Source organism: Actinia tenebrosa, unplaced genomic scaffold (assembly GCF_029948245.1).
Source record: "Actinia tenebrosa isolate PJP-AT-01 unplaced genomic scaffold, QUT_ActTen_1.0 PGA_scaffold15__27_contigs__length_11533743, whole genome shotgun sequence".
Lineage (NCBI taxonomy): Eukaryota > Metazoa > Cnidaria > Anthozoa > Actiniaria > Actiniidae > Actinia > Actinia tenebrosa.
This window is the reverse complement of record NW_028292575.1, coordinates 304,176-316,739: the sequence shown is the minus strand read 5'-3', so window position 1 is coordinate 316,739 and position 12,564 is coordinate 304,176. Positions and strand designations below refer to the sequence as shown.

The 12,564-nt window shown below is 36.9% G+C and overlaps 3 protein-coding genes across 4 annotated transcripts in view; all 3 read right to left on the bottom strand.

Annotated features, from left to right (window-relative positions):
- Positions 1–2,738: 2,738 nt before the first annotated feature.
- On the bottom strand, positions 2,739–6,818 carry LOC116292871 (receptor-type tyrosine-protein phosphatase mu-like). Its single transcript, XM_089030735.1, has 9 exons — positions 6,621–6,818; positions 6,233–6,538; positions 6,055–6,161; positions 5,640–5,835; positions 5,473–5,563; positions 5,036–5,270; positions 4,631–4,682; positions 3,992–4,033; positions 2,739–3,646 (listed from the first exon to the last, which is right to left on the bottom strand). The coding sequence occupies exons 1-9, from the start codon at positions 6,670–6,672 to the stop codon at positions 3,141–3,143; spliced, it is 1,587 nt and encodes a 528-aa protein (XP_088886861.1). The 5' UTR covers positions 6,673–6,818; the 3' UTR covers positions 2,739–3,140.
- Positions 6,726–12,564, bottom strand: part of LOC116288859 (uncharacterized) — a 30,782-nt gene continuing 24,943 nt past the window's right edge. The window contains exons 6-12 of one of the 2 annotated variants that reach the window (XM_089030728.1): positions 9,493–9,643; positions 8,659–8,969; positions 8,048–8,186; positions 7,657–7,958; positions 7,335–7,482; positions 6,899–7,234; positions 6,726–6,796 (exon numbers count right to left, since the gene is read on the bottom strand). In XM_089030728.1, coding sequence (XP_088886854.1) covers positions 6,726–6,796; positions 6,899–7,234; positions 7,335–7,482; positions 7,657–7,958; positions 8,048–8,186; positions 8,659–8,969; positions 9,493–9,643 — 1,458 coding nt within the window. Of the gene's footprint in view, positions 6,797–6,898; positions 7,235–7,334; positions 7,483–7,656; positions 7,959–8,047; positions 8,187–8,658; positions 8,970–9,492; positions 9,644–12,564 lie in introns of those variants that run through there. The other variant, XM_089030729.1, reaches the window with a different exon arrangement.
- On the bottom strand, positions 10,143–12,336 carry LOC148910776 (lactadherin-like). Its single transcript, XM_089030743.1, has 3 exons — positions 12,283–12,336; positions 11,842–11,938; positions 10,143–10,487 (listed from the first exon to the last, which is right to left on the bottom strand). The coding sequence occupies exons 2-3, from the start codon at positions 11,927–11,929 to the stop codon at positions 10,177–10,179; spliced, it is 399 nt and encodes a 132-aa protein (XP_088886869.1). The 5' UTR covers positions 11,930–11,938; positions 12,283–12,336; the 3' UTR covers positions 10,143–10,176.

The window sequence follows — 12,564 nt, the reverse complement described above, 5'->3', positions numbered from 1 at the left end:
GACTGACTTGATGTAGACAAGTCATTGTACATTGTTATCAGACCGGAATACCAAAAAATGCTATAAAATAATTAAATCATTAAAAAGGTTTAATTGTCTTAGAGTGTAAACAATATATCCGTGAAACACTAATGACTAAATTGTTCAAAATAGTGCTAGTTAAACAAAAGAAAACAATAGAATTAGCATAAAATAGCGTAAGTTAGTATTAGTAATATTTCACGAATAGTATTGTTTGCACTCTAGCTCTCCCTACTGTTTTGACTAAGTGTCGTGATTAGAACTGATTGCTAATTAAGACGTCAGTAAGAGTGATAATCAATATCAGAAGTAAGAGGAGTTGAATATTTATAAGGAGGTGTTTGACATTTCTCAATCAACGTATTCGTTTCGTCAAGTTTTTATTTAAGTATGAAACATACGAAACATATAAAATGGGGTCAATCAGAATGAACAGTGGCTTATACTACTATACTTAGTCCCCGTCCACACGTATCCGGAAATTTTTGTAACCGTATCCGGAAATTTTCGAAAACGGTCTCCAGAGTTGAAATTTTCGAATACGCTCCGAATACGGATACGTGTGGACGGTCGTATCCGCAAATTTTCGAATACGATAACGTAAACACGATTTTGCGCATGCTCAATAAGAAAAACTATCCTTCAAAGGGACTAGGCACTATCGTGCATCAGGGCGGTTCATGAAATTTCTGGATACGTATGGACAGTGAAAACGATTCGAATACGCTGCGTGTGGACGCGAACATTTTCGTATCCGCAAAAAAGAATTTGTGGACGGGGCCTTATACATAAGCATGATTGTTAATGTGTAATGAAGAATATCGTGACATCCAAAGAACTTCCGCTTTAGAACCGTTTAAAAAGCTAGACATTGCCTTTATTCAGTATAAAATAAAAAACAGGGTTTCATATGAACGGTATTTCTCTCACTCTTTCGTTATTTATTCTTCATTCATGTAATTCGAATCAGTTCAAGTTTATCTCTTACGATTTTCCTTTTATATTATTAGGCTATAATCACCTACATGCGATTTGTTGTGAAGTGTGATCGTCCGGATGAGTGTGGTCTTGAGAAAGACTGTTGCTTGGGCTCTCGGGATCTACATAGCTTAATACCTCGGTCTTCGGTAATCAACTCTAACTGGTTCGTGCTTTTTCACATCCTATGAAGCCTAGCCCTAGAGAGCAGCAACTTCAAGAACGATAGCCGCGCATGAAAACCGTTTTGAAAATATGCACGCTTCATCCTTTGCGTCGCCGTCCTGGCTTGCGTCCTCATGCTTAAGGTCTCTGCATGGGTGATTGTTATGACAACTACTGATTCAATCAACTTGAGGCGTGGATTTCGACAACTCATTGTACTTTGTCATCAGACCAGGGCGAGGCAACAAAAATGCTACATTAGTATTTTACTGATACCACATACTAAACCATTAAGATTTAACAACTGTGCTATTTCAAACTGAGGGAATAATGATAATAATAAGCTATAATTAATTTTTGCTTCTTGCTTATTCTTTCATAATTTTCAAAATACAAATTGTACTTTGTCATCAGGCCAGGTCTAGTAACAAAAATGCTACATTAAACCATTAAGATTGAACAACTGTGCTAGATTGAACCATTAAGATTGAACAACTGTGCCATTTTAAACTAAGAGAATGATAATAATAACAAGAATTAGCTATGATTTATTTTTACTTATTGCTTAACTTTTCGTCATTTTAAAAATTTTAAATTAAGAAGTCATTGAATGAGGTAATTGCGATTTAAGAAAGTTTTGGAAATTTCTAACGTATTCCTTTTCTTATTTATTGGATAAAACACTCAAAATGTCATTCCATTCACGAATGAACATCAATTGCATTGTTTCATACTATCTAATTAATTTTGTGTGTGTGTGTGTGTGTGTTAAATTGAGTATCGTGACATTCTAAGACATTCCGCCTCAGGCCGACTTTTAAAAAACCTAGAAAGTGAATTCTGTTCAGTGAATGAATAAGGGCCACTTTTGCGATCTCCCTCGGCTACAACGCTACAAGAATATTCTAAAAAAACGCCTTTATACTAACTAAGGATACGTTTACAAGGTGGTACTCGGCATCCGTTAACTGAAAATACGGAATAAGAAACACATGCCTCCCTTTTAAAGATGTTTTGTACTCTGAAGGACAAAGGATGCGGACCCCCGGGACCCCTCCCCTGGATCCGCCCTTGACACGGTCTTGTTCTTGATAGTTTATGATATCATGCTCGACTTCATCCACGGTGACAATGTTTCTAGTATTCAAACTGGCCACTGCTCAATGTGTTCAATGAGTACAGTCGTACTGGGATTGTTAACCACCATTGGTTCCTCCAGCCATATCGTAGGTGGAATCTAGTGGAAATTGCTGGAGTTTGATACACATGCCACTTAAATCAGGGCCGTAACCAGAACTTTTACAGGGAGGGTGCACATCGAATAAAATCGGACCATTGATCGTTTTTTTATTACCAACTCAGTGGCGTAACTAGGGATCTTGCAGGGAGGTGCACAGGCAATAAGAAAATAAAGGTAACCAAAAGAAAGCAGAACCAAAAAAAAAAGGAGATGGACAGACAGACAGACAGACAGACAGACAGACAGACAGACAGACAGACAGACATGGATGAGCGGACCTTAAGCTTTTATGGGGGGGGGGGGGGGGTGCACGTGCACCCTGTGCTCCCCCTGGTTACGGCCCTGTAAATGGTCATGAATAAAAAAAAGGATGAACCAATGGTGGTTTGCGTCAATCCCGGGTCATCCAGACCAAGGTTTATGCAACTGCATCTGTACTTCCACAGCCCATAAAATGAGACCAATGATTTCGGCCTCTATTAAGTTTTGGGGCTAAGGTTTGAGCAAAGATTTGTGAAACGTAACGCAGGAACTTCGGTTTGGAATATGGGAAATAAGGTTTAGCCTTTGGAGTTCAGATTGGCAGAATGAGAATTGGGAGATGATTAAGATATGGGGCATGAGTTGAAAGGGGTTTGTGATGGATGGATAAGGCGCGCGGGATGGCGGAACGTATTGATCAATGGATTCGTTCCACCACTGGAACAATGGATGCATACATGGAATCCTCATGAAACTACGCTTGAGTGTCATTAGAATATATGTTTCTTCTAAAATCCTGGCCAACATCCTCGTAGTCTTGTCCTGGCGCATTCTCTTTATGACGTAGTGTTTCGTATTCGGTGTTTGCTCTTGGTTTTAAGTCCATGTATTGTTCATGTCCCTTCATGCCTCGCGTGTGTTGTGTTTCACTTTTTCTAGGTCTGTTTGCAGGCTGTTGTATCGACTGGTAAACCGTATCACTGCTTCGTCTTGGTTGTAATTCCATGTAGCCTGAAGTTTCTATTTCGTCAGCTGTTGTAGTTTCTGGTGTTTTTGAATTTTTAATGACGTTATCTTGATAGTTTGTGTGCAGGACCATGACGTCATTGGTGATCCCTGTTTCATCTTTCTTGTTCTTAATTTTTTTCCTGATACTCTCATTGTGTTGTTTTTCTTTTCGTAGCCGGTACACCAAATAAGCGATGCAGATGATCAGACCAAGGATAATCAATACAAGTGGAATGACGTAAGGTACAACTGCTAACAAATCAAAAGATCACTTGATTATTTAAACAATCTTGTAATAAGATTTACTCATCTCATACCCTTAGGTTTTTCATTAGGTGTGGTCTATTTCCCAATTTATTTTACATTAGATTGGATTGCGAAAAGAACAGTTACTTCGAAAAGCATCTATAGAATTTGCTTCACTGCTGAACTTCCAAATAAGATAAATCATAAGGACCGTCACAGCGGCTAGTCATCCGCCTCAATCCATCTCAAAAACCGATCCACAGATGGTAGTCTTGAGAGTAGCTAGAAAAAGAGAAATGTCTTGTGACAGCGATATGTGGAAAAAAAATCACTCCATCAACATCCTGTTACCTTCCTTTGCTATGTGTTCACAATTGCAATATTCTGTTGAATCTGAAATGACAAATAATGCGAATTTACTAAAACAAAGCAGGGAGAGAATGTGAGACAGAAGGTTCTGAACGAAGTAACGAGTACGTTACTGCGATTCCCAGTCACGGCACTAGATATTCATTTCAAACGAAAATTTGATTTTTGGTGGACGTCAATCAAAACGATTTTTTCTTTTAAGGTCTAAAGATTCCGACTCCCAATTTCACAGAAATATACGTCTACCGAAAACCCAATTTTTCGTTTGTCATGAAGGTCGAATTGGTGGAGTGTGACTGGGAATCACAGTAATGTATTTTATTTGTTTGTTTACACTTTAATGTTTTTTTATTGTTTGTTTCTTTTTGTGGTTTTCTTATATATATTGCTGTTTGTTATTTTGTTATTGTTGTTTAATTTTGTGTGCGTCTTTGTGTGTTTGCGTGAATGCCTTTTTTTCTAGGGAAGTAACAATTTTCATCGATTCTCCTTAAAGTGGGTGAATTTCACATTTTTTGTCTTTGATCTTTTGTACGAATACAGTAGTAAAACAGTAGTGTTACAAACAAGATAATTCCATGCAACAATCTTAAAGAATTAGTAAGATATTTGGCGTTATACCTTGAGTCGCTTCAACTGTAGCTACTACTGCAGATTGGCCCGCGTAAATTTTCTTTAAAAAAGTAAAAGGCAAAAAAAAGGTATTACTTTTCATTTCCATTTGACCTGTATAAGAGATACTCCAATTTCAAGTTTTCTTTGCTCAGCCTTAGTCTCGGTTGTGCGTTAACATTTTCGGCTATTAACTAAGCCGTGGCACTTTAATCAACTCGTATTGTTCCGTAGCTCGTCATTCCTTACCATACAATCGACCTTACTGAAAGAAGAGAACACATTTGTACACAATCGAGGCTTAGACTGAGCAAAGGCAAACTCAAAATGGGAGTATTAGATTAGAACCCCCCTGATACGACAAAAGTAATTTTAATTCAATATCAATCAATCTTAATAGTCCCATATACTTACTCCTTGATGTTCAGTAATCGCTCTTTCTGCAATAGTATATATTTTTCCTTTGTCTAGTGGTACATTTTTATAATGTCCATATATTTTATTGTCACCCACAGGTAAAGAAGACTTGATCTCGTTTGGTTTCAGTTCTGCTGCGACGTAAAGCTCCTGTGCATCTTTGTAGTCACCGATATTTGTTGGTAAGTCACTGACATCTTTGTTTCCTTTGACTACGATAACTTGATATGAACTGTGATATGTTAATAGTGACGTTAATAATGGATACGAAGTGTACACTTCTCTACATATAATTAGGTAACCGTAGTTGTATTATTTATAGCTTGATGTATAGACCTGTAGCACCTTTGAAAGGGGGAGATCTCGATTTTTAAATATATATTAAATCAGAAAATGTGTTGTACAAGTTTAAAAATACAATTTGTAATAACTACCTGATTGGTCCATTGACAGGATCAACTGACCATAATGGAACGTCAAATTTGTCCTTTAGAGTCACAGAATTCCCTGTAGGCTTAACAGGATCTAGAACATGAAGTATTTAAATGATGCTTTAGGCAGCGAGACAAAAAGCAAAACCGGAATCACTTATGAAACTTACTGTCAATGTCTGTGTCTTTTTTACTTGATTCACTTTTTTGACTCTTTCCACATTCTGTTGACGCAGTTACCCAGAATTCATAGCTTGTACCAGGCACAAGACTGTCGATTACCATATTAGTTCGTGCTCCATTCTGCGTGTAAGTCTTTGAAAATGAGTACTTCGGCCAGTATGATTTAGAACCTTTTACTTCAATCTAAATCGAGTGAACATGCTCCGTTATTTGAACATAAGATCAAACTTGCAAAATAAATTCAAATATCATCATATCGTGAGGTTAACCTAAATACTAAATCTAAAACTAAATCACCGAGTTTTGACTAAATGTTTGAATACAATACTTAGAATTATCAAATTTCTAGATTTTATATATTAACCGAGTATTCTTGAGTAGTCTCGATAACTCACAACTTACCGTATATTCATTAACAACCAATGATATTGGCAAGGGCTTTTTCCATCTTACTTTAATAGAAGTCTTCGTTTGACTCTCAGCTTGTACATCAGTAGGGTTATCAGGCTCTGAATGAAAATCAAGCTTATTAGTTGTGTTCTGAAAATGGTTTCCAAATGTCTGAAAAATATCAACTTACGCGATGTCAAAAAGTTAATGGTACTTTTGGGTCCTGGTCCAACACTGGTATAACCCCTGACAGATACTCTATAGTTTTCACACAATCTAAGGTTGTACAGTATGTACTGGGTAGCATTTGTTGTAGTATTAAACATTTCCCCTAATGATCTTCGTGAACGACCTCCCACAACAACTGCTGACCAAACGATCTCGTACTTTGTAACCACACCATTGCTTTGATCTGTTGTTAACGGTTGCCAGGTAACCAAGAATGTTGTATCGTTTATCTTTGTTGCTGTTGTATCTTGTGGACCAGTTTCAGGAACTGAGAAAAAAAGACAACAAAGTTGCAGATAGTTTAAAAAAAATTTCGATCACACAAGGAACAAAGATAATGTCCTTCTCACCATCCTCTAATGTTCTTTTTCTCGTAACGCTGCTTACAGGACCGATATACATAGTGTTTCGTACAGCCACTGATATGTCGTAGTTAGTGTATTTTCTAAGATTTGTCAGCGTTGCATGGCTAACGTTACCCACTTCAATCTGTTGTCGTGTTCCGCCTTCTGGTGTGTAGAATATTCTGAATCCATTATAGAAAGGCAAAACTAAGTACGGCAACATTTTTTTGCAGAAGAAATTCTTAAACAAGGATGAAATCAAAGAACGTTAAACTTCGACTTACTTAGGTTCACCGTCACTTTCCCCGATGCCTCATTAATCCCTCCACTCGGCAGGTGAAGTGGGTTTACTATTCTACACGCGTAGAACGTGTTACAGACAACAGCTCGTGTGTTAGGATCTTGTCTTGTACAATAGTACTTGGACACCACGTCTTCAGCTGAGATAAATTGTACCTGTAGTGTTGATTGTGTTGCACCGTTGATCTTTGTTCCATTCTTAAACCACTGTATGTCAGGTGCTGGTTCACCAACTACACTACATGTTAATGTAATGGAACTTCCTTTGATGCTTGAAAGGATGGAGTCAACAGTATTCAAAATCACTTTCGGGGCAACGACTAAAATAATACCGCACAATTATCATTATTGATTAGATTTTAATATTCCCATGTGATCAGTAAGGATTTCAGTTTAAAAATACGTTCACATATGACTTACAGATATCACATCCATAGACATCAAATCGTAGACAGTAACCGCCCCCTGAGTTGTGGGTCTGAGGAATAATTCTGATATAACGTGCTGCTATTGGATTCCTAAGCCAGTTGACTCTGACGGCATTCCTATCGCTGTTTCCTTCAAAATTCTATTTAATAAAATCCGGGAAAGTACAAAAAATATATAATAATAAGTGGATTGTTAACATCAAAAGGCTTTTAATAAGCTCACATTAAAAAACACCTGTCATTAGATCATTAGGATGTACTTTTGAGCAGGCTTATATATATATGACTAATAATCATAGCCCAGACGATATTACCTTAACGACCTGTCCTTCTTTGTACTCATTCCAATATGTGTTATCAAAGCTGTAACTAACTTTGTATGACGTCACCCATGCATCCATATCTGGGTTACCTTGTGTTGCAATGCCTGTCACTGTCTTGACCTGTCCAAGGTCAACCTGTATGTACTCATTATTGCCATTTGTTTGGCTGCACCATGACGAACTGCCATACAGACGAGCACGTGGTGCAGCATGGGAATTATCGGATGATGAAGATGACGTTAAGTGTGAGTCTGGTATTTGTGTGCCCTCAAGACCAAGCGACGAAGTGCAACCTTGAAGAAAATAAACGAACATTTATACGTTTTGCGAAATGGCATGTGACATGCAATGATGAAGAGCACTCCGAAATATTGCCTCCTACCTAAAGAAAGTCCTTTGAAATCCACCCTTAGCAACTTCCATCCTTGGTAAGCAGTTGGAAGTACACGAACAAACCTGGCTCTGAATGGGTTGGTTATTACATTAGTAACCACTGTTGTTCTGTCAGAGTTGCCGCTGAACTGTCAAACGCAAAAAGAAAAGGGCGTAAAGTGAACTTAGTAACCGGATCTTACTGTCAAGAGCTCTAAACAGAAATAGCATATTCAATTTGTTTTCGAGGGCTTTGGGTCCATCTCTTTTAACTCTTTTAATTGGCTGAAATAAGCGTAGAAACTTGAAGACAACCAAGGTTTAGATTGAGGACTTGCACCATCACGTGATGGAAGCCGTGAAAGGAGTCACAACAATATACAGTCTGGCTTTTCCCTTGGGGAACTGAATTTCTTTTCATGTTATTCCAATTTTGCAGCAAAAAGAATTATTTATAAGATACACTCAGCCTTACAAATAGGCAATTTCACAACTTGAGGTAGTCAAAACACCTCTGAGAATTAAAGGTAATCAGCTGTGGTTGAAAATTTTATTTTTCCCCCCACCAACATTGATAAGCTGCGTTTAAAATCTCTAAAATTGCTGGCTTCCAAGCATTACCTCTTTTTCACTTGACTTGTTGTAATATGTTGACCAAAGTTCGTTGTTTGTTGAGTACAATACTTTGTACTTTTTTACCCAATTATCTTTGAATTCCCCATCCCCCTGTGTTGCTACAGCACATATGTAGAAAACAGCACCTAGATCAATCTGAAGATAATCAGGTGCATTTCGGGAACTCGGTGCCCACGATTTGCTACCATTCAGTCTTCCGTAATAAGGCGGGTAAGGTCCATAAAATGTTGATGCTGTAAACCTGTGATCAGGTACCGAACTAGGATTGGGTATACCAACACTGTGACTTGGACAACCTGAACAGGAGAAAGTTTGAAGGTCAAACATTTGTGGAATATTTACAAAGTGAAGGCTATGCAAAATATTAAAAACTTAGTATTTTAAAAGTCTTTAGTTAATTATGTAGGACTGAGAGTTCGCGAAGTTAAAACATTTTAGAGCATTTTTATTGGGAACTAAAAGCGAAAAAAATTATATATGATATAAATATATATATACATATATTCCAAAATTGCAGTCAAGACTCATGATTGATTATGATTTAAAGTTGTCTCTGACTTGTGAAATTTAGAATTTTTAAACAAAAGTTTCGGTCTACATATATGTACATGTATATGTATATGTAAAAAGAAGTTTATGAACAAGACACGAGAAGTATGAGAGGTTCGAGAGATGTGAAAATGGGATCTTGGAAAATACCAAAGAAAAAGCGAAAAAAGTTCCGGCATCTTTACTCTGCGTCGGTGCAAACCTGTTTTGTGCCTGGGAAAAAAATCAGAAAGCGCTAAAAAAACACATGAGTATTCAAATCAATCATACTTGTCTGGAAAGCATATCCATAGATCTCTGTCCTCAAGCAAGGTGTACCAGTCTGGTATGTCTTGGGAACAATAAGTAGAGATCTTGCAATGACACCACGATAAAGAATATGATGCACAACAGTAGAGCGATCATAGTTACCGTAGAATATCTGTAAATCAGCAACAAAAAGGGTTCATTGCTCGCTTTAAAATTTTAAAATCACAGCAATGTTATCTGATGTTCTCTGACCGTTAAAAGTAATACCGATAAAAATCTTACAAGTGATAAGTGGTTCATATTGCACCATCGGTAGATGTATCTATCTAATACCTCTTTACTCACTGTTCTATCATACTATCACTAATGCTACATTACCCTGTCAATATTGTTCTCCTGATAAGTGGTCCATATCGTACCATCAGTAGATGTATTTATCTGGTACCTCTTCGCCCACTGATTTATCATACTATCACTAATGCTACATTACCCTGTCAATATTGTTCTCCTGATTAGTGGTCCATGTTGTACCATCAGTAGATGTATTTATCTGGTACGTCTTCACTCACCGGTCTAACATACTATCACTAATGCTACATTACCCTGTCAATATTGTTCTCTTGATAAGTGGTCCATGTTGTACCATCAGTAGATGTATTTATCTGGTACGTCTTCACTCACCGGTCTAACATACTATCACTAATGCTACATTACCCTGTCAATATTGTTCTCTTGATAAGTGGTCCATATTGTACCATCAGTAGATGTATGTATCTGGTACGTCTTCACCCACTGATCTGCTATACTGTTTCCTTGTGTAGCCACTGCACAAATAAGGTGAGATGAGCCCAAGTCAATCTGTAGATATGGATCAGAGTCACTTGTAGAGGCACACCACGATGAGCCTGATGTATAATTTAGTCTGGCGTTCTTGGCTGGGTATTGAGCAGAAGAAGCTGTTATACTTTTATCTTGAATAGCTCCTGATTCCATGCCTAAAGGAACGTTTTCACAGCCTACACAATTAGGAAAAAGTGTTAATTTAGTTATAAATATTTGCAAATGCAAAGGAATTAGGGGAGGTTGTTACGTTGATGAGTCCAACTAAATCATTACAGATCGTCTTGATATGTCGTATAATTACTATATTGGTACTAATTTTCGGGGTCACTTAATACTCGTGAAAATGGAATAGGTATGCGAAAAAGAATTGTCGCGCGATTTTATGAAGATCCACATAGTCTTTTTTTTTTTTTTTTGTACTGCAATATCTAACAAAACATGAATCGAAACTAACAAAATGATCGATTGTTTTTAGCAAAGTACGACGTTTTAATTAACCCCTACCTGTACTGTATTTCCTATACAGTCCAGAATGGAGTACCGAAGTTACTAAAAGTTACCGAAGTTAAAAATTCTTTTTTAGGAACTTTAGGATTTCAGTGGTGATAAAATCAGAAACTGCTTGTAAAATTATGATATAGAGTGGAATTTAGAGTGATAGAGCAAGAAACAGTTAAGATATAGGGAATTTAATGCAAAAATATCACCATACTTTTTCTCTTCTTTGGTGCTTTAAGGAGGCAGCATGGTCGGTGGCCACTAGCTGAGACTGTATTTGTTCCGATTCCTGATTAGTTCAGATTCAGTTTCTCGACCATGCTTGTTAATAGCCAACTGGTTTGCCTCCTTGCCAGTTGGGATTCTTAACACGCTTTATGTTCATTTAATCTTTCATTTCAGTTTATTAATCGTAGGAGGCCCATAATGGAAACTACTGGGTCACCAGTAATGTATGTCACCCTCGTTAAATAAAGTCAATTTATTTATTTTATTTTATTTTTTTGCTGGTTCTAACTTGATTGGAATCAGTGCAAAATCGGAGAAAATTTATAGTTATTTTTTGACCTCTTAAAAAATCTGCAGATCTCCATTTGCCACAGCTCGCAACGGCTTTAAAGTTGACAGAAGCGTCGAAATTATGATATTTCGTATGTTTCGAATATGACGTCACACTTCGGTACTCTATTATTTTAACTACAATTATGCCTAATAAGCACTTAGCATTTATATTTTAATAGCACCATCACGTTATGATCATGTTCAGGTATGTTAAAGTTAATAAAAAGGGTTTTACACCAGGGATTTAAATCATTTCGCGTCGTTATTTTTCGCGGGACTTAATTTCGCAATTTAGTATCAATAGTGTACTGTTTTACTAATTCACACTTACAACCATAGGAGGTTAGGCTATGTGTTACATTTACAATTTCAAGAATCGCTATGCTATATGAAGTACAATATTAGATTGACGAATTTGAATGAAAGTGCCGGACGTTTGGCGGAGTCTTGTAAAGTTAACTAACTCACCTGCAAAAGATGTAGTTATATTAACGAAGAATATCAACCCAGTTGCGATGACCCGGAAATAACGAAATTTGTAAAACACTCCTTCCATCTTGTTGTTCTGAGAAGAAAACGGCTCATTATGAAAAATGGAAAATAGATATCAAGGAAAACGTTATGCCAAATAAATATCAACAATTACTCGTACTCTCGCAGTATTAGAACGATAAAAAAAGAGTATAAAGTTCCTCGATAGCAATATAGGTTTAAGAATTGAACATCTTAATTGTGATGTCCATCAGTGACGTTTTACCATTCTTCGTAATGTTAACATACAAATGAGTTTAACGATAACACACTGACTATCTTACTACTACATCGTTCACATACGCAGACGGTGTGTTAATCTCAACCAAGAAAACCCGTAGCAAGTAAGCAAACGAGATTAAAGGATCGAACACTTACCGAATAAGGAGCTCGAGCATTCAACTAACTAGAACTCTTGATTAAATAAATGCAATACTTTGGGGATATTAATATCCATTAACTATAAATTCCGCATAGAAACGTTAACCCTTGAGAGGCACTCGAAAATCTGAAGGCCATATCCAACATAGGCAGGTTCAGCTCTTACTATAATGATACAAATCAGTTCTTCTCGTTTCTTTTTGTTTATAGAAATTTTCTTTCTAGATCATTTACTTGATAATTAGAGAAAATAAACTACTTTATTTCCAGTAAAGTTTT

Coding starts and splice junctions, on each gene's coding strand:
- LOC116292871 (XM_089030735.1), bottom strand. CDS start 6,672: ATGTATATCGGTCCTGTAAGCAGCGTTACGAGAAAAAGAACATTAGAG. Junction 6,539..6,620: donor AAAAAGAACATTAGAGGATG/GTGAGAAGGACA, acceptor TTTTTTTCTCAG/TTCCTGAAACTGGTCCACAA. Junction 4,683..5,035: donor CGATTACTGAACATCAAGGA/GTAAGTATATGG, acceptor ACTTTTTTAAAG/AAAATTTACGCGGGCCAATC.
- LOC148910776 (XM_089030743.1), bottom strand. CDS start 11,929: ATGGAAGGAGTGTTTTACAAATTTCGTTATTTCCGGGTCATCGCAACT. Junction 10,488..11,841: donor TATAACTACATCTTTTGCAG/GTGAGTTAGTTA, acceptor CTAATTGTGTAG/GCTGTGAAAACGTTCCTTTA.